The sequence below is a fragment of the Oncorhynchus tshawytscha genome, linkage group LG18 (assembly GCF_018296145.1).
Source record: "Oncorhynchus tshawytscha isolate Ot180627B linkage group LG18, Otsh_v2.0, whole genome shotgun sequence".
Taxonomy (NCBI): domain Eukaryota; kingdom Metazoa; phylum Chordata; class Actinopteri; order Salmoniformes; family Salmonidae; genus Oncorhynchus; species Oncorhynchus tshawytscha.
This window is the reverse complement of record NC_056446.1, coordinates 17,873,378-17,895,059: the sequence shown is the minus strand read 5'-3', so window position 1 is coordinate 17,895,059 and position 21,682 is coordinate 17,873,378. Positions and strand designations below refer to the sequence as shown.

Genomic DNA, 21,682 nt, shown 5'->3' with positions numbered 1-21,682 from the left:
AAAAACCACAGGCTCTAAGCGGCAAACATTTTTCAAAAGGCAAATCAAATCAATACAGAGTAGTTTGGAAACACACATTCACTACTTTTTAAGATCTTAGAGTGCCTTCAGAAAGTTTTCACAACCCTGGACTTTTTACCACATTTTGTTGTGTTACAGCCTGAATTTAATCTAGATTAAATTGAGATTATTTGTCAATGGCCTACAGACAATACCCCATAAATGTCAAAGTGGAATTACGTTTTTCAAATATTTTGTAAATGAATTAAACATTTAAAGTATTCAACCCCTTTGTTATGGCAAGTCTATATACGTTCAGGAGTAAAAATGTACTTCAGTCACATAATAAATTGCATGTTTAACATGATTTTTGAATGACAACCTCATCTCCGTACCCCACATACACAACTATTTGTAAGGAGCCTCAGTCGAGCAGTGAATTTCAAACATAGATTCAACCACTAAGACTCTTGGAGCATGGTGATGTTATTAATTACACTTTGGATGGTGCATCAATTCACCCAGTCACTACAAAGATACAGGCGTCCTTCCCAACTCAGGTGCCGAAGAGGAAGGAAACTGCTCAGGGACTTCACCATTAGTTTAATGATTGTGATAGTTTTCTCCTGAGGATGGATCAACAACATTGTAGTTACTCCACAATACTAACCTAATTGAAAGAGTGAAAAGGAAGCCTGTAAAGAATATAAATATTCCTAAAAATGCATCCTGTTTGCAACAAGGCACTAAAGTAATACTGCAAAAAATGTGTCAAAGCAATTCACTTTTTGTCCTGAATACAAAGTTTGGGGCAAATCCAATACAAGGTATTTCTGAGGACCACTATATATTTTCAAGCATAGTGGTGGCTGCATCATGTTATGGGTACATTTGTCATCGTTAAGGACTGGGTAGTGTTACAGGATAAAAAAGAAACGGAATGGAGCTAAGCACAAGCAAAATTCTAGAGGAAAACCTGGTTCAGTCTTCTTTCCATCAGACACTGGGAGATTAATTCACCCTTTAACAACAAATGGAAAGACCTGAATATGGTTGTCTAGCAATGATCAACATCCAATTTATTAGAGCTTGAATGATTTTGAAAATATATATATTTTTTAAAGGGCCAATGTTGCACAATCCAGGTGTGGAAAGTTCTTAGAGACTTACCCAGAAAGACTCACAGATGTAAATCACTGCCAAAGGTGATTTTACAACATATTGAATTAGAGGTGTGAATACTTATGTAAATTAGATATTTCATTCTCAAATTTGCAAACATTTCTAAAAACACGTTTTTCACTTTGTCATTATGGGGTGTGTAGATTGTTGAGAAAGAATCAATCCATTTTGAATTCAGGCTGTAACAACAAAATGTGGAATAAATCAAGGGGTATGAATACTTTCTGAAGGCACTGTAAATCTTTCAACTGACACAAAGTGCTCCTCCTAGATTCCTGGATGCTGAACAGCACACACAGACGCAGTGCATACATAAAGGAAGCCTGTGTACTGTTCTGTGCATGGACCGTGTGACAAATCTGCGATGGCTGTGTTTTTTTCTGAGAAGTGAGGCTTTCCATGTGTGACTCATTGATTCCTGGGATGCAGCAGAGAGCACACACTTTAATTCCACTCCAGAACACTCTTGTAATTAATAGAGTATAGCATGGTGGGGTGGAGGGTCTCTGGAGACGCACCAACAGATTATAACACGGACAATAACCAAGGGATGGTTTTACCGCACTCATTTTAACAACGCTGGACAATAAACCTTGTACAGAAGACCACTAGTAAACCACTGACCAAAAGGACATTGGATTTCACCGGAAACATCAAAGCCAGTGGCCAAGAACTGGCACTTAACTTTATTACGCGGCAATGAGTCATCTATGACAATACCAGTGACTTTAAAACTTAAGTCATTCTTCTCGACCCGAATTGTGATTGGGTGGTGTTGTTAAGTTGATTTTGTCTTCACCCTTATATGTTCAACACATTTGCCCCCGACAAATTAAATGATTTCTGTGTCTTAATGCCATTGTGTCTTAATGGTTTGTCGTGGCCAGTGCCCAAAAATACATCCGCAAAGCTCACTTACTGCAGCAGAGGCAGCTGCTCTCTGAGATGTTACAGTCTGCTAGAGAGCGTTAGGTTTCCTTGTAAAATCAGTAAAGCAAATAATACTGGTTACATTTCAACAGGTGGACTCTGCTCTTCTGAATGGACGTACTGTTCACGTTTTAATGAAATCTCAACCTATCCTTAAGGCAATACACAGCACAGTACATCACTTGTGCTAAAGTGTAGCGGAGTACTTTAAAAAACTTGGAAGGAAGCATGCCGACTTTATAGAAAGAAGAGTCTAGGATCAAACTCCTAATTGAATCAAAGGATTCATTTTGGATCACACCACTCCTCTGGGTTCTCTAGAAATCCATGTGGTACTAAAACAGCTTTGAAAAACACAATTTCCAATAGTTCAGGACGATATTTCCATGAAGGGCCGCTTCTTCTTTGATGGTTTGAGTGACATGTCTTTCTTGCAGCCCTTTTCAAGTGTCTTAAAGCAACCCTAACAGACCAGAGCTAGACCTATTGACAATCCTGTAGAGGGACTGTAGGAGAACAAAAACAAAATGGCCAGTGCATTGAAGTGACTGGGCATGCAATGTTGAAGACGCCCAATGCTGCGATCAGGAAAACAACAACAGCCGTTTCCATGAACCCGATGCCCATTAGTGTATAGCCTAACTACTGGCAATATCTTCCACCAGACCTTTCTTGCCTAATCCACTGCTCTAAGAAAGCTAATTAAACGAGGCAGAGAACGAGCCAAGATTGCGTCTACCCCGGCCCAAACAGCAATCAGCAGCCTGAGCGATGGCACTCAGCCAGCCATACTGGTCAATATGCCGAGGGCTGGGCTGCGGGCACGATTAAGCTTTTCAATGCCAGAACAAAATACAGATTGTCATCTTAATTATCCATTCTCTGCACAAAATAACAATAATTGGTTGTTTGTTTACCTAGAAATGTGTGGCTTTAGTGGAAATTAAACTGTCATTTGGTGAAATTAGAAAGTTCCACATGGTGTGGTGTAAGATTTCTGTTTCTTCAGTGTCATACCCTGCATTCACTTCTGGAATGGAATGAACGTCTTCCTTACTCATTTTCCCATGATTAGGGAGGAAAAATAAAACAAAGGTTCCACATTCACTTCCAGAAATATCATACAAGACGCAAGACAAGTTTTACAATCTGTACAGAGTCCATATTGACCTAATTTGCGATAGTGGGTTAAAAGTTAAACGTGTATTTCATAGGTTTCTTCACCACCTTTTTAAAAGCCCTTCAGACCGGATGTATCCACTGGGGCTGGCTAAGACATCCTGTTGCTGTGACATGTAATGAATCTTACTACAGCAACAGTAAAACCCGGCTCGGGGGACAAGAAAATCCCAGGGCTTTCTTTAATTGGTTCCAAAATGTCAATAAAAATCCCTGGGCACAGGAGCAAACAGCATCCTGAGGTTGCTTCCTGCTCCCCATTTTAGAGGAACACCATAAAACCCTGTCTTTTGAACTCTGATGTGAATACAGTGCTCTCAAAACATTGGGGTCACCACAGTTCTCAAAGGAAACCATTTTATAAGATAAAATAGATGTTCTGAAATTGCCATTTTCTTTCACAATTACACAAATAGATGATATAACAGTTCATTTTTACACGAGAATGTATTGGTTATTATTGGAGCTTCCTTTCCATGACATCTAACAAACGTTCCTCAATGAAGGATACACATTTCAAAGAGTGAATGTTTGACAGAGAATAGTTAAAAACATTAATCGTCATGTGCCAAATCTTAGTTTTCATGCGACTCGACCACCTATGGCGCATTAAAACCTTTTTAGAAAATCTCTAGGAAAATATATGGTGATCTGGTCTTACATTAAAATGCAGAGCTTGAAACTTCAAGTAGATATTACAGATTTTTCATTACGTTTCACAATTCCACTCAAAGGATTTCTGAAGGAATTCATTGTTCAAAACAAACAGTGCACTCGGAAACTATTCAGACCCAATGACATTTTCCACATTTTGTTACATTACAGCCTTATTCTAAAATTGATTAAATATTTCCCCCTCCCCCTCAATCTACACACAAATCTACCCCATAATGACAAAGCAAAAACAGTTAAGAATTCTTTGCAAATGTGATATTTCCGTTTTTTATATATATATATATATATATATATATATAAATATTCAGACCCTTTACTCAGTACTTTGTTGAAGCACTTCTGGCAGCGCTTACAGCCTCGAATCTTCTTGGGTAGGACGCTATAAGCTTGGCTCACCTGTATTTGTGGAGTTTCTCCCATTCTTCTCTGCAGATCCTCTCAAGCGCTGTCAGGTTGGATGTGGAGCGTCGCGGTACAGCTATTTTCAGGTCTCCCCAAAGATGTTCGATCGGGTTTAAGTCCGGGCCCTGGCTGGGCCACTCAAGGACATTGAGACTTGTCCCGAAGCCTCTCCTATTTTGTCTTGGCTGTGTGCTTAGGGTCGTTGTCCTGCAGGAAGGTAAACCTTCGACCCAGTCTGAGGTCATGAGTGCTCTGGAGCAGGGTTTCATCAAGGATCACTCTGTACATTGCTCTGTTCATCTTTCCCTCGATCCTGACTAGTCTCCCAGTCCCTGCCACTGAAAAACATCCCCACAGCATGATTCTGCCCCCACTATGCTTCACTGTAGTGATGGTGCCAGGTTTCCTCCAGACGTGACATTCAGGCCAAAAATTAAATCTTGGTTTCATCAGGCCAGAGAACCTTGTTTCCAGAGTATTTAGGTGCCCTTGGCAAACTCCAAGTGGGCTGTCTTGTGCCTTTTTCTGAGGAGTGGCTCCTGTCTGGCCACTCTACCATAAAGGCCCGATTGGTGGAGTGGTTAAGAGATGGTTGTCCTTCTGGAAGGTTCTCCCATCTTCACAGAGGAACTCTCCAGCTCTGTCAGAGTGACCATCGAGTTCTTGGTCATCTCCCTGACCAAGGCCCTTCTCCCCTGATTGCTCAGTTTTGCCGGGCGGCCAGCTCTAGGAAGTCTTGGTGGTTTGTTCTGGGGACTTTCAATGCTGCAGAAATGTTTTGGTACCCTTCCCCAGATATGTGCCTCAACACAATACTGTCTCGGAGCTCTATGGACAATTCCTTCGACCTCATGGCTTGATTTTTGTTCTGACATGCACTGTCAACTGTGAGACCTTATATAGACAGGTGTGCGCCTTTCCAAATCATGTCCAATCAATAGAATTTACCACAGGTGGACACCAATCAAGTTGTAGAAACATCTCAAGGATGTTCAATTGAAACAGGATGCATCTGAGCTAAATTTTGAGTCTCATAACAAAGGGTCTGAATACTTATGTAAATAAGGTATGTTTTTTTTTAAATATATACACATTGAAAAAAATGTCTAAAAACCTGTTTTAGCCCTGTCATTATGGGGTATTGTGAGTAGATTGATGAGGAAAAAAAATGAATAATCTATTGTAAATTCCATAAGCTTTGACTAAATGTGTTAGCAGACTCTCAAATTCCAAATTGTCCTTGGATAACTTTAAAAAGTTTACCTAATCAAATTGTGAGCTATATTATTTATTTTAGAGAGATTTAAATACCTGATGGAAAAGCTAAATCATAACTGCTCGACATTTGGCATCTGAAATAAAACATTTGGCATTCACCTTTTGACAACATTGTGAATGTGAATCAAGGAATTCATCCTCAAATTTTATTATACAGCAATGACTGTACATTACAGATGTTAGTTTGAATCAAAAAATATCTCACTCCTATAATTGAAAATGATGAGGTGCAGACATTTCAATCATGTCTGCAGAACTCAACCATGGGAGGCTGCCACTCTGCCGTTAATGGCCTTTTTGTGAGGCAGTGCCATAATCCACTTCTGAGGGGAAATTGAATCTGCTAGAAGGCCTGTCCCTGACTCGCTTTGGAAAAAAAGTAAAATGCCATTAATCCTAAAGAGCTCTTAGCAGCCAGGATGGGTTTGAAGATATTCATTACTGGAGTTCCCTAACAGACATAAGTGGTGTGATAAGTTTTACTTTGTGGATATTTGTACAGAGTTGAGGAACTAGATAGAATTATCCATCTAGCCTACCTCACATTCTAGTGTTTAGTGCATTATGACATCTGACCGAAAATCTATTAAATCAACTAATAATAATGTGAATACAATGTGACAATAGTAGATAGACTTGTTATATTGTGAGCAAACCTGTTTAAACATTGCAAAGTGTAGGCTGGCTGATATCTTACCGTTTCTAACTGGTCCATCAGTTTCACAAGAAACTTCCGACATTCTGGGGTTTTGCTGTCCAGTTTCATTCCCGTCTGCATGGCATAAAGCCGACCTGACAGAGAAGGAAACAGGTATCACTATTTCATCTCAGAGCAATGCGTCAGTGGTGATGTTTCACTGAAAATGTTTCGACAATATCAAAATGTCAACTCCCTCTGGTTCCCAGATCTGATCATCTTTTAAAACACCAAGTTGATATGGTAAGAACAAAAGTGGACTGGGTACATATTGTTCTGTATGTTATGTGGAGGAAATCAAAAATGTGTTTTTGCGTTCACGATGAGGTCTTTCAAATTAAAGTACCCTAATAATTTGTCCAGCATGCAGTCTGAGAACCTCTAGAAATAGGCCTTACTAGTTTCTTAAAACTTGAGCCTTACTTGATTATTTTCACATTCCTCTGTTAGTTATGACACTCACTTTGGGTGAAATTATTCATCCTCTCAACAGTGCAAGTCTGTGAAAGAGGCTGTGTAAATATTAGCATTATTGCGGTTGTCTCCTTAGCATTGTACCACTGAGCACATAACAGCCTGGATACACAGTCTTGGCTCTCATGTTTTTAAAAACACACTGTCCGTCCACCCTCTCCTCCATGTTGCCAGATCCTTGCATGCTTCAATTGTATGCATCCAGACTCTGGACCATTAGTGCCCTTCTCTCAGTTCAGAGATTTAAAACATGCGCACACCCAGACATCTGGTGAGGGATAGTCCCATGAGCCTTAACGTCTTCGCTGTGTGCAACTTTTGGACGCACACTGAATGTTTGAGACGTCACTGCCAAGTCCAACAACTCTGGGCTTACAGCTGTTTCGAGTGCTGCAGTTTCCAACCAACAAAGAAAATACTTATTTTCCACCATAATTGGCAAATAAATTCATTAAAAGTCCTACAATGTGATTTTCTGGATTTTTTCTCTCTCATATTGTCCGTCATAGTTGAAGTGTACCTATGATGAAAATTACAGGCCTCTCATCTTTTTAAGTGGGAGAACTTGCACAATTGGTGGCTGACTAAATACTTTTTTGCCCCACTGTATGTAGGCTGTAGAACAATAATACAAAACAAGTATAACCAGGAAAAGGTAGAAGAAAAAGCAGTATACTGACTGTTTTGAATGGTAGTCTAGAGCCTGAGGTGTGAGGCTCGGAGTCCCTGAAGGACTTCATTCAGAGCCTTAATAATGTGCTGTCTCCAACCGGGACAGAACAACAAATCGCGCCAGCTGTAGTTCAAAGTCATTAGCTAGACAAAGGCAGGCATGTGGACTCTGCTTACCCAGAACCCATGTAGGTGTCCTCCTCTCTAATGAAGATAACACCTTTCACCACCCACACATTGGCAATTTAAATGCACACAGGTTGATGGATGCTGTTGTCCCTAAGGAAATTAAAAGGTGAGCCACTAGAACAGCTTGTAGCCTATAGCCTGTCTAGCCAAGGAACAAGGATCTGCCATTCTTCAAAGAGTGACCATGCAATTTGCTAAGCAGATCATAGAATAGGCTACACGAAACCATGAGCAAGCACAATATTTCAGCGAATGTGTGTTACCAAAATGACAATGTAAAGTACTGTATTTTATTGAGCTCATCAGTAAGACCAGTGATGCTTGTCATTCTGAAGTTTTGACAACTACCTTTGCCAACTTTCTTTGCCTCAAATGCAACAGGCTTCTATAGACCTGCCTCTGAGCTGAAGAGGACAGAAAGTAGGCAAGCCAACATCAGCTTCCATTTCAGCAGCACATCAATAGACTAAATCAGCAAAAGTCACATTTCCAATCATTACATTGTAAAACACGGTGATTCCCAGCAGAAAAGAAAAAAGCAAATATGCCCAGCTGGGAGTACTCTAAGTAAGGCAAAAATACAGTGGGTTAATTTAAATAAAGGCACCGGTCTTTGACACAAGGCTGCTCGCAGTATGAAGCCTATGAGTGGGAAATGTTTTGTGTTTCACTGTAAATGTCAATGTTCACAGACCAAGGAATGCGGTAATCATTCTTGTCCAGATCAACAGTGATGGGTATGAGGCAGTGAGGCAGTAACAGACAGTAGACAGTGCATTTGGAAAGTATTCAGTCCTTCACATTTTGTTACGTTACAGCCTTGTTCTAAAATTGATTAAATACATTTTTTCCCTCATCAATCTACCCACATTACCCAAAAAGGACAAAGTGAAAACAATTTTTTATATAAAAAAAAACAAAACAGAAATACCTTATTTACATAAGTATTCTGACCCGCTTTTTTTAATGAGACTCAAAATTGAGCTCTGGTGCACTGTGTTTCCATTGATCATCCTTGACATGTTTATACAACATGGAGTCCACCTGTCGTAAATTACATTGATTGAACATGATTTGGAAAGGCACACACCTGTCTATATAAGTTCCACAGTTGACAGTGCATGTCACAGCAAAAACCAAGCCATGAGGTCGAAGGAATTGTCCGTAGAGCACCGAGACAGGATTGTGTCGAGGCACAGATTAGGGGAAGGGTACCAAAAAATGTCTGCAGCATTGAAGGTCCCCAAGAACACAGTGGCCATCATTCTTAAATGGAAGAAGTTTGGAATCACCAAGACTATTCCTAGAGCTGGCCGCCCGGCCAAACTGAGCAATCAAGGGAGAAGGGCCTTGGTCAGGGAGGTGACCAAAAACCCGATGGTCACTCTGACAGAGCTCCAGAGTTCTTCTGTGGAGATGGGAGAACCTCCCAGAATGACAACCACCTCTGCAGCACTCCACCAATCATGGTAGAGTGTCCAGACGGAAGCCACTCCTCAGTAAAAGGCACATGACAGCTAGGAGTTTGCCAAAAGGCACCTAAAGGACTCTCAGACCATGAGAAACAAGATTATCTGTTCTGATGAAACTAACACTTTGGCCTGAATGCCAAGCATCACGTCTGGAGGAAACATGGCCCTATCCCTAGGATGAAGCATGCTGATGGGATGTTTTTCTGCGGTAGAGACTGCAAGACTAGTCAGGATCGAGGGAGAGATGATTGGAGCAAAGTCCAGAGAGATCCTTGATGATAACTTGCTCCAGAGCGCTCAGGACCTCAGACTGGGGGCAAAGGTTCACTTCCAACAGGACAACGACCCTAAGCAAACAGCCAAGACAACGCAGGAGTGGCTTGGGGACAAGTCTCTAAATGTCCTTGAGTGGCTCAGCCAGAGCCCGGACATGAACCCGATCGAACATCTCTGGAAAACCTGAAAATAGCTGTGCAGATAGCTGTGCAGAGACGCTCCACATCCAACCTGACAGGGCTCGAGAGGATCTACAGAGAAGAATGGGAGAAACTCCCCAAGTACAGGTGTGCCATGCTTGTAGCGTCCTACCCAAGAAGAATCAAGGCTGTAATCGCATCCAAAAGGTGCTTCATCAAAATACTGAGTAAAAGATCTGAATACTTTTATTTAACTAGGCAAATGTGATATTTCAGTTTTTATTTTATGTATGCATTTGCAAACACCCGTTTCTGCTTCGTCATTATGGGCTATGATGTGTAGATTGATGAGGGGAAAAAAATATTTGATCAATTTTAGAATAAGGCTGTAACGTAACAAAAAGTGGAAAAAGTGAAGAGGTCTGAATTCTTTCTGAATGCACTGCAAGTCTGTTTCAATTATAAATTTTGCCATCTAGGCTAAATCCCGCATTCAAGGCAGCTATATAATAATGCGGCCTAATCGAGTGAGAAAATACATATATTTCTTTGTTTCTCAAGTTTCTGACAGCAGTACCCCACCTGGAATGCCATCATAGTGTATGGCTGGTTGAATGCTGCTGCATTAAAAATGAACAAGGAAAAGCCTGGGGCTGGAACCAAAATGCCAGACTGGGCCTGTTAAATGGTTATCTCCATCTCTCCAACGATAACACGGACTCAATTCAAATGTCAATTGAACACCAAACCCCGGAGGGACACGGGTTAAGGTCACCAACTTATGAGACAGAAGCAGAACATAATAATACAGTCACTACTTTAGAGTTCAATTTGATTCTATTCAGTTCAGTTTAGATAGACACTATTTCATATGCTACCCATAATTACATGTATTATTAATAAGCTTCACCCTCTATCATCTATCAAAACAATATAACAATATTAATCATTGAGAACACTGTTCAAAAAGTTTAGGAACAAAAAAATGAGAAAATCACTGTCTTTAACCACAGACAATGGCAAGCTGAGGATGAAAATGTCTCGCAAAACTATGCCAAAGTATGCCTGTCGATATTTCCTAAACAATTAACCACAACCAAAGCCATGGGGATCAATTTGTTCATATGATGTTGGTCACAGCACATCACAGTGGGCACCCACAATCTCATCCTTTGTCAAGCCATTACGCTCATACAGCATTAACATCCAATTTTCCTCCCGTGAAACAATGCAACACTGAGACCATTCACGATACAAGGCCATGAAAATAGAAACCATAATTCAACTGTACTTCAGGGGGGGAAAAAATCATTTTGCCATGGGCAGAACTTTTTATGTGAGTATGTTGAGTAAGGGAACAACATGGATGGCCAGAGTGGTTACAGCATTCTCTCACAAGTTTTTGGAAATCATCTCTCGCCCAGACTGAGATGTAGGAGAATGACAAACTACAGTGTCCAATGATATGTTGACTTAAAAAGGCGACACAAAAATAGACAGTCAGCAGCAGTCATTCCGTCCTCTAGCCTACTTTGATTACATAGAAATATTGAATGCAGCTTAAAAGGATACTCTTTTCATTAGTCCATTTGTTGACATAAGCAAAACATTTTGTGACGGTCAGCAATCAAGTTGTCAAGATATTTAAACTGTCAAAATACAGAAATCATCCCTGTATGCTGCACTATGTAGCCAATTCTCCCGGGATCAGTGTCCTCTACTGTTGACAGTCCTCTTCAAAGAGAATGTTCAAGAATACTTCCCAATCTTACAAGCAGTCATTTAATATTTCCCCCCCATACAACAGTGCTTTCACAGAAACAGGAAAGTGGTAGTTGAAACACCACAACGCAGGCCTACGCTAAGACATCTATGTCAATATATCTTGAAGCAACAAAACCGCCTATAACATTCGGTCAATAATCTTTCGGGTTTCAGAACTATTAGAATGTAACTAGCATCCTTGTTAAATGGTTATAAATGGGAAGAATACATGCTTGTCCTGGCATGCATCCCCTACGCAAGCTTGACGTTAGACATGAAAAAAAAATGAAATGTAAAACTGTGTGAGCCGAGACCTCAGTTTGGACATGACCAAGTGTTTTCACTGACATCTGCAGTGAGAACAGAATTGTGTATTCTGGAATGCTAGCCTGCGTACTCGCTCTCCTCACTACAAGGATGTTATTATGTAGCTGCATTTCAATCCAAAGGCTGGGTGAACTCCAGGAAGCGGGAGGGAAAACAATGTTAAAGAGAGCCTTTTCCATAAATGAATACTGTAGCACAGCGCCATGGTGCAGGGGTCTACACTAGTAGGAAAGATACAGGTGCCACAGTCAAGAAAAGGGGTACTTGGGTTAAATAATGGTGGTTAAAGGGGAATGGAAACACTAGGATTTAGAATGCCAGCTAACTAACTGTAAATGGCAATATTGGCAGATAGATTGATGGAAACTATCTGCGATATCAATCTACAATCTAATTGTCTGCATCACTTCCAATCCTCCATATATTTTTTTAAATAATATATATATATATATATATATATAGTTTTTTTTATATGTAGATTATTTCCTTTATTACCCTGCAACCCTACCACACATCCCCCAATTGGGGCAAACTAGTGAATAACATAGGCCTGTATTTCCAGCTAATACATACTATATACATTTTATGGACACAGTCTATTTTACAATAGTTCTAATTTGTTTGTTTTTACTCCTGTCCTTCCTCAACCATCTATTTCTGATGTCCATCCGGTTGGATTTCCATATCTTTCAAACTGTGCTCTTTCAAAAAAGTTCTTAACCTTTACATGATTTACAGGCACAGTATGTTTTACATTAGTTATCTAGTTGATATTAGTTGTTATTACTCCCAACCTTCAGCTCAGTTCAACCCCTCCCATCATTCTCTTAACACCATCAATATTGGATTTCTATTTGCCACATATTTTTGAACTGTGATGTTCCACAAAAGCTCTGAAGCTTTCTATTCTCATTGTTTATTTTTGCTAAAACTATTCTTTTATTATTGATCGATTGACTATTACTTTTCAGATCGCCCATTAGTGCTATCTGCAGGGTTAGCTCCAGGTAAATATTGCAATTCCTCAGGCATTCCTGGACCTGTGACCAAAAACAAGCTACATTTGGACAGTACCAAAACAAATGATCTAATGACTCTTCGTAGCAGCATCTGCAGAGCTGGGAAGCTTGTATCCCCCCATATAAATAACATTTTATTGGTTGCAAGAATTATGTATAATAATTTTGAATCCGGTGTCGTTTTGCATATCTCTTCATTAACCATGTGCCATGGAATCGGTACGTCAAAAATCTATTCCCATCTATATGTCAATTGTTTGGTCCTTAAATTGAACTGGTATACTTTTTTATTTATCATAATTCTCTTTAACCAATTATGGTCTTTAATGCAGGGCCAGCTTTTGCTTGACTCTGAAGTCAGCGATGTTGATCGGTCGGTAACCCCTACACACCATAACCCTCGAAATTGAAAAGGTAGGAGCAAGCAGAGCGCCTCAACGTAGGCCTATGACTACTTTCCATTCGTAAATTCCCGGATTGACGAATCGAAAGTTCTCTTCGCGATGAAGTCATCCTCCGCGAAGAGCTGGTTGCAGATCCTGCTTTCCCAATCTGACCTGTCATTACTGATTTTTTTGGAGCCAATTCCTACAACCTGTTACTGTACAGTTCATGTTTGAATTACTACTTGATGTTGCCATCTTCCGGAGTTCTCGAAAACTCAATACCAGACCATTTGCGTCACTGGCGTCAGTCGTTACTTTGGCAATTTAAAATTGCGCTGACCATAGCTCAAATAAACCTTGTCGACGATCAAAATACTAAATATAGAGATTTTTTTTCTGCTACATGCACATGTTTAGTATTAGTAGATTGAATACACCTGTTCGCTTAGATTTATTTCCTAAAGTGTTCCCATTCCCCTTTAAAATCACAAAAACGTATTTAAAATCATGAATTTGCCTTGTTCTAGAATCTATGGAACAGCTCATATAGGCTACTATGTATAGCCTATTCAGCCTAGATTATGAACATTGCACAATAGGCTTATCCTATGTGGAATTGGTCAATGTAATGTTACGGCTTGACGATAAAGATGAAAAACGCACCTACCTAGATCTTTCATCATTGACAACAAGAATGATTGTTACACCACTCTTTTGTAAAGCACGCCATCACTGTAATCCACCAAACTAATACATCAGACTTAGGCGCCTATAGCCTTGAGTCCCCTAACCATGAATGCTTGACCAAAGAGAAAGCTCATTTGCTATTCAGGTGGTTTCATCCATCAACATTTCAGGCTAATAACTGTGAGAGAAATAATCCTAATGTCACACTACTTTAAAGGTAGACTATTCGGTCTGGTTCAAATAATGGTAGCTATTTTCTTTGAGAGTTTGATTTACATTGGACCTTTGAAGCTGAATAGCCTAGTCTGGCTGACACCTAATTTGAATCCTCCTGATTTCAGAGTCTGGAAAGGCTCCTTGATGTTGTCAACGTGATGATAATGAAGGGGGCTTTGCTTTTTACTGGTTGGTTCTTCTCTGCGTCTTTCTCACTCAAATATCCACATGGACAGCCACACAGACCCGGAGTGTCGCCCCCTACCAATACAACCGTCAGATTTTCTAATCCAAACAACGAGAGGTCTTAACCCCCAAGGAATGTGTTGTTCAGAGAACAAATCAAAACTCTTGCACAATTTCTGTGCGAATACTAAATTGACAACGGGCTCCTGTCCAGAGCAGTGCATCCAAGTCATGTGGGTCGCCTTAGCCAGGCTAAGAACAGCCTGGGCTTTAGGCTACTCTGCAATCAAGTGGGGGGCTACATCGGTCTTGAATCTTTGAATTATACTAAACAAAAATATAAATGTAACATTTAAAGTGTTGGTCTCATTTTTCATGAGCTGAAATAAAAGATCCCAGAAATTCTCAATAGGCACAAAAAGCTTATTTATCTCAAATTTTGTGCACCAATTTATTTACATCCCTGTTAGTGAGCAATTCTCCTTTGCCAAGATAATCCATCCACCGAACAGTTGTGGCATATCAAGAAGCTGATTAAACAGCACGGCCATTACACAGGTGCACCTTGTGCTGGGACAATACAAGGCCACTCTAAAATGTGCAGTTGTGTCACAAAACACAATGCCACAGATGTCTCAAGTTGAGGGAGTGTGCAATTGGCATGCTGACTGGAGGAATGTCCAACAGAGTTGTTGCCAGATAATTTAATGTTAATATCTAGACCATAAGAACAGTATATTAGAAAATGTGGCATTTCACCCAACCGGCCTCACAACAGCAGACCACCCGCCCATGACCTCCACATCCGGCTTCTTCACCTGCGGGATCATCTGAGGAGAGGGGGGGCGGGGGGGGGTTAGGAATATTTCTGTCTGCAGAAATATTCCCCTTGTGGGGAAACCGGATTCCGATTGGATGGGCCTATGCCATCCCAGGACCACCCCTGCACAGTCATGTGAAATCCATAGATTAGAGAGTAATGAATTTATTTCAATTGACTGAGTTCCTTCTATGAACTATATTTCAGTAAAATGTTTGAAATTGTTGCATGTTGCATTTCTATTTTTGTTCAGTATAGATTCATAACAATGAAGAACTGCTCAACCATAAGATTTCCAAACAAAAGGCAGAATCAGGTTGAGAGAAGTAGTCAGTGATTATGGCTCTCAGCTCTACAACCTACCAAAGACAATGGTTGAGTCATTCAGAGACATGTTGGTGCTGACCTCCAGTGGCATGCTGAATTAATGGTCCACTCTGCCGCACATTGGCCGTGCAACAAGGAACTCTGACGCTGAAAGACATTCAACCATCTTTGCTTTAGTCCAAACAAGCCTGAATATAAAAATCAGACAAAATTGGAAAAGTCAAGAAAAAACGAAGTTACCACTCCTACACTTTGTCTAAACCCCATCAACTGACACCCCCCCCCCCGCTATAACATAATTTTTTTGCAGATCAATATTCATAATAGTACACACAAAAAAACAGGACAGACATCCAAAGGACACCAATTACTTTACTGATTTCCTTTCAATTCTACCCACACACCCACCATTTCTATTTGAATGAATGACCCAGGTGGGCAGTGGAACGGCGCAGTGGTCCCAAACTGGAAAAACATGTTTCCAAGCATATTTGGCTAATCCACCTCACAGCATGTTCTGCACATCCCATTCAACCAAAGGCAGCCATTGTCAGTCAACTGGATCTCTGTAATGAGCCATATTAAAGTTTGTATTGGCAGACAGCAGCCTGTTGGGAGCCTATCAATGGGAGCCTATCAGGCTCCAGCTTCCAGACAGGAAGGCCACAGTATACTCTATCAGTGAGGGAAGCATTCTCCAACAGTCCATTTTACACATGGTTCGCTATAGTAACCTGGTAGAAACGACCAACATGGATATGTTAGGGCCGATGCCGATACCGATTTTTGGGAGTCAAGGAGGGTGAGGGCCGATATTCAAAATCATTACATTTGAATATTGATGACATTTCTCAGACACAGCCATGTCTGCATTAATTTATCAATTTTAAAATCAAACAATACATTGGACTTAGTTTTTACCAAACTACATAACGGTATTATTATTTATTTTTTAAATGGTACATTGCTTGATAAACTGGGTAAATTAAGAGGGCATAGGCCTACTCACAACACAGGTGAATGCATATTAAATAGGAATGTGCATTGAGATATTGAGCTTGTTTTGGAGTCTATGGTGCTGCAGATGACAATCTGTTTTCCTTCCATTTGGGACTTATATTAGTCTACTGATCAACAACATTCGCATCGAAGCACCACTCCAGCATGTCACGCCTGTATGGAAAGACATCATATAGGCACTGCTGTTGGTTTGAGAATATACAAAAAACATCTATTCATTGCAAATGGGTACAACGTAACATCATGATGTGATCACAGATGCTTATGAAAGCAGTCCTTTTATGTCATTTTCCGTGATCAAGAATGTGATTTTTTTTCCAGCTGCCCGGACGAAATTCAAAACAATTAAATTGGCTAGTTCAGCTATCTTTCAAGAAATGGGTGGGTTGTAACTAGCTCAATGGCAATGACATTTGCTACCAAGCCATAAAATGTACACAACATCTAACAAGAACAAGGCTAATAACAAAGATGAAAATTACTCAAATCTGCCCATAATTTGAGATATGAGAAAGCACACACGTATTGCGTGCCGATCTACAGCTTCATTGGTCCATAAACATGCAGGAAGATTCTTAGGTAGCTAAACCTATTGCTAATCTTTATTTAGGCATTTAAATACACTTCCTTCTTTCCCTATTACAACAATCTAATCAACTGTCAACTAGGGCTTTCGCTGACCGAAAGTCGTCTGTTCTTTTGACCAATCATTTGGGATGAATTTTAAAACGTGTATTTTTCTATATAGACACCACATGTTGTTTTTTACAGACCACGTAACTAGGCCTAGGAGTCCTAGACAAAGCGAGTGCAACAATATCCATAGGCTAGTAATTGGCTTTGTAACAATACCCAAACATGCAAAGGAGGATATTACATTTTTCAATGTTTGTGTAGCTATTCAGGACACATCCCCATGAAGAAAATTACATTCATAACTATGCATTTCTGTATAGTACAAATCAGGGACCCATGATGTCATTCTGTTAGCCATTCTGTTCTAGTGTTCAATAACCAAAAGAGGTCAAATTTAAGGTGTCATTATATCGGACTCCCCATTGCTTCTGCAGACATCTTTGAATCTAGAATCAGAGTAGATATTTAACAGTGGTCAAATCCAATTTTGGGATATTTAACCATCATTCTGTTACCAAATTTTACATCTGCACTGTCCTTGGAGTAACTGTGTTTTTTTTTGCACAATTTTTACCGGACATTTTTTAAATGAGTCCTTGAGCAGAATGTGTCCTTTTGCACAGAGTTGTATGGTTTGTTTAATTTTGTAATCAATGGCTTCTGTTTGGCATCATTTTAAAGTGACACATTTTCAAGTCTCAGCGTCATTCTGTTACCATGGAATTGTCGACACAGACACACACACACACACACACACTGAACAAAAATATAAACGCAACGTGTAAAGTGTTGGTCCTATATTTCATGAACTGAAATAAACATGAATAAATAAAAAATAGTATGCTGACTGTAGTAATGTCCACCAGAGCTGTTGCCAGAGATTTTAATGTATATTTCTCTACCATAAACTGCCTCCTACATCGTTTTAGAGAATTTGGCAGTGCGTCCAACTAGCCTCACAACCGCACACCACGTGAAACTACCCAAGCCCAGGTCCTCCACATCGTTTGAAATGGTTGCATATATAAAATAATTTTTGTAGTTTTTCTTCTATCCACTTTGAGATTATTCTTGTATAATGAAAAGCACTTAACAAATTTAATACATTATTATAGTGGAGATATCTTGGTTACTAAACTTTGCATGATTTTGTTCTGAGAGCCTAACGCAACTTCCCCAGCCAGTCAGATGAACTCGTGGATATCATTATGTCTCTGCGTGCAGTTTGAAATAAGTTGCTAAGTAGCGCTAGCTCTATTGCTAACTGGCGTAAACGCAATTGCTGGAAGTCTATGGGTATCTGCTAGTACGTTAACGCTAGTTCGCATTGGTTTGCGAAACTACCTCTAACTTCTGTTACGAGATGTTCCCACGCCAATAGATGGCGCTGCTGTTGTGTGTATCCTACTGTAGTGAGGAGTGAACTAAATTAGGCATTACGTACTATGCACTGAATGGAGCTGTATGCATGCTACCCAAAGATGCTGAAGTAAAGACATTCTTATCAACATTACCTTGCTATTGTATTGAATAATCAGCATACAAAACAGCTTCCTTTATACTGGACAAAGAGACTTAAAAATGGTATCCACAAGTTAATCTAACTCTGGGGAAGTAGATAACGGGCATCAATGACAAAATCCCGAAGTATCCCCTTTAAATTTAGGTGGCTGTCGCTCATAATATTTTGAAGGCAAAAAGTAATTTGTTTAAATAAAATACCAGCAATTCATCTGAAAGAATTTAAGGTTGCAGGAGGGGGCTAAGTCAAGTCATTTGAGGACGTTTTGTTATGTTGATTCTTCTACAGAAAGGGATTGTCACAAAATGTACCCAACGTTAGGTACATATCTTCCTTACACTGTCTGGCAAGTCAGATAACCAGCCATGATCTTACCATATAAACTGCTTTTTCGCAAAGGTGGCAAAGCATGTTAGCTAGCTAACGTTAGCTACTTTGAGCATTGTCTAAAGCCGACCTTTCTAAACCAGTTGGCTAACAACTAACATTAACTAGTAATAAATGCTATGCACCTCGACTACTGTTGTGGAAGCAAAAAGCCGAGTGAAACAAGCAAAGGTGCAGGAAGTTTACTTAGTTACCCGCTAGTAAGACTGTCAACAAGAAAACTTGTCAAAGTTGTAGCTGGCAAGATGATTCGTTAGCCGCTACCATTAACTGTCTGGTGTTATGATTCCATAGCTAACCTCTCTACGCATCTCATAACATTACGGATTTACATGTTCGCAATAGTTAGTTACCTAACGTTAGCTATTTGACTTGACGATGCAGTTATGCCGATACGTTTACAGATGATTGGCAACTAACGTTAGCCGAGTTGGCTAGTACAAACTCACAGTAATAAGCCACGACAGGATCCCTCTTCTCGTGTTCCTGTGCAGTTCTTAGATAGTGCTGAATGGCTTTTAGCTGTGGTGGAAGAGCCATCTCTAAGAATATCAATAACAGATTAATCAACAATCGAAATGTGGATCGCTAGTTATATTTATATATATATTTTTAAATGTTCCTAATCGCGCAGAATTCTTCTGCTCCTTGTTCAATACGTGTAGCGCCATCTGCAGGACCGGAGGACTATCAAAGCAAAACAGCATCACATTGATATTCATTACCGTGTACTGCAATGCATTCCACTGTGATCTCAAGAGCTGTGTAGCCAACAATATTATAATATGAATGTAATAACAATCAATGACAATTATGGCATACCTGTGCAGTAAACTGTCATCCGGGAACTGCATGCAGCTTGTTGTTTGGGGAGTTGTGCGACACCACAATGATCTGCTGTGATTACACTGCATATTGACCTTTCCCCCCAAGAGATAGCATGGGGCTATCATGAACACAGGGTATGTATAGAAAGCAACTGAAACTGGGCATGCAGCAGTCCTGTTAATCTAGGGTTGCTTTGTCAATACAAAAGTTTGTCAGTACAAAAAAGCTGCTGCATAGCACCACCTCTAACAAAAAAAAACAAATCTAACTGATACTTTTGAAACATAAGAACATTTTTGATCCTGAGCTAAAAAGTAAGACAGATTTTTTTTTAGAAACATCATACTGTAGAACAATATTGTCCTAAAATATGAGTTGGTCATAAAATGTGCCCCTTTTATTAAACAGAGCTGAGAAGTTCTATGAATTTTATAAAGAACACTCAGTCAAAACAGACAATAGATGTAATGGAATTCAATTACCCTAAGAAATGTAAACATAGCAACCAAACATGAGTCAAAATAAAAAACCTACGTAACATATAACTAATTGATCCCACTTCCCTAAAATACTCCTCAGATTTACTGACAACCAAATGAATGTCATTGCTTCTTTTAACAGTTACCTCAGCTTTTCTGTACAAAATGAAAGAGGCAAACTTTAAAACTACCCATCTGTCACAAATACCAGAAAGCAGTATGCCATATTGTACCTGAGATGATACATTTAGCTGAAAATAACAAAAGTTGGATGGATGCCTGATAATAATTTACAGATACAAAACAAAAGAGGTAATCATTTTCAGTACAGCAACAGCACAGTGTTAAATCAAAAGCATAATACTTCAAGCTATGAAAAGGGTCTTAAAATAGTCAAATATATGGGTTAACCATCCACACTGTGACCAGCAGACTTATCAGCAATCACACTTAAATCTACAGTGATGTGCAGAATCTGCATGATAAATCTGGTAGCATGGAAACCCATCTTCTTTAACTTATTATTGTTGTTATTGATACCATTCCTATATATAGTATTTCAAAACCTTTAATTTCACAATCATCAAATGAGATGTGCAAAAATCTGTCAAATTTAAAACTAATTTGAGAACCTTTATATAGTCCGGTACTTCAATTCATACAAAATGTACAATTACTAATGTATTATGATCTGAAAATAATTATGGCTTTTAGCTGTGGCTAAAAGCCAAATATTGAAATCAAATCTAAGCTTCATTAGGTGAAATTTTTGCCTGCCTATGCCTTAAAATGACCCATTTTCAGCTTCTGTCATAGGGTATCAGGATGTTACCATTGATGACATGACATTGGCCATATGTTGTACTGGACAATTAGATTACATTACTGTGGGATGTAGGTTTGTCTATAGGCCCCTAAAAAGACTACAAGAATGCTATAAAACTTTTCACTGGGTACAAATATGGAAAATATTAGAATTACTGGTAACACCTTTCTTTCTTACGTGGGCCAATGATTGAAAGCTGCATATGTCACAATATCATTAGTCTATTGACAAAATAAGGTTTAAATCTGTGTGACTTGACTTAAACAATGGGATTATGGAAAGAAGTGTCTGAGTGTCAACTCCCAACAAAAAAAAGCAGAGGTATGTCGTTTTCGGCATTGGTGTCCATGTGAGACCTGGATAGACACACAGAAATTTGAAATGTGATCAATTACTCTGTAGCAAATAACACACAGGTCATTGATTGGTCAAATAACCCAATCTCCTACAGAGTATCTCAAATATCTCAGCAACACACAGCAGCACTGTGATCCCAGTGAAAGTGTACATTGCACTTAAAAATATGGTCTTTTCAAAGTGTTCTGGCACCATGCATTTTGTGACATTGAACGTCTTTTCTAGGGCACTGGCATCACACATGTAGAGTGGGTGAACCTGGAAACCAAAGAGATGGCTCTGCAACCAAAAAGCGATGACTTCCAGAATAATTCTTAGCAGGACAGAGA

General features: G+C 39.6%; 2 protein-coding genes across 5 annotated transcripts in view; both read right to left on the bottom strand.

The window, feature by feature from the left end:
- The window catches only part of LOC112217621 (vacuolar protein sorting-associated protein VTA1 homolog), a 42,700-nt gene extending 22,926 nt beyond the window's left edge, over positions 1-19,774 (bottom strand). Inside the window, exons 1-2 of one of the 4 annotated variants that reach the window (XM_042300726.1) lie at positions 19,686-19,774; positions 6,344-6,438 (exon numbers count right to left, since the gene is read on the bottom strand). In XM_042300726.1, coding sequence (XP_042156660.1) covers positions 6,344-6,438; positions 19,686-19,704 — 114 coding nt within the window. In that variant the 5' untranslated portion in view covers positions 19,705-19,774. Of the gene's footprint in view, positions 1-6,343; positions 6,439-19,216; positions 19,236-19,312; positions 19,543-19,685 lie in introns of those variants that run through there. The other 3 variants (XM_042300725.1, XM_024378045.2, XM_042300727.1) reach the window with 3 other exon arrangements.
- Positions 19,775-19,871: 97 nt separating this feature from the next.
- Positions 19,872-21,682, bottom strand: part of LOC121839974 (gap junction epsilon-1 protein-like) — a 3,879-nt gene continuing 2,068 nt past the window's right edge. The window contains exon 3 of the mRNA XM_042300728.1: positions 19,872-21,682. This exon is cut by the window's right edge and continues 127 nt beyond it. Within this exon, the coding sequence (XP_042156662.1) occupies positions 21,414-21,682 (269 nt within the window). The 3' untranslated portion in view covers positions 19,872-21,413.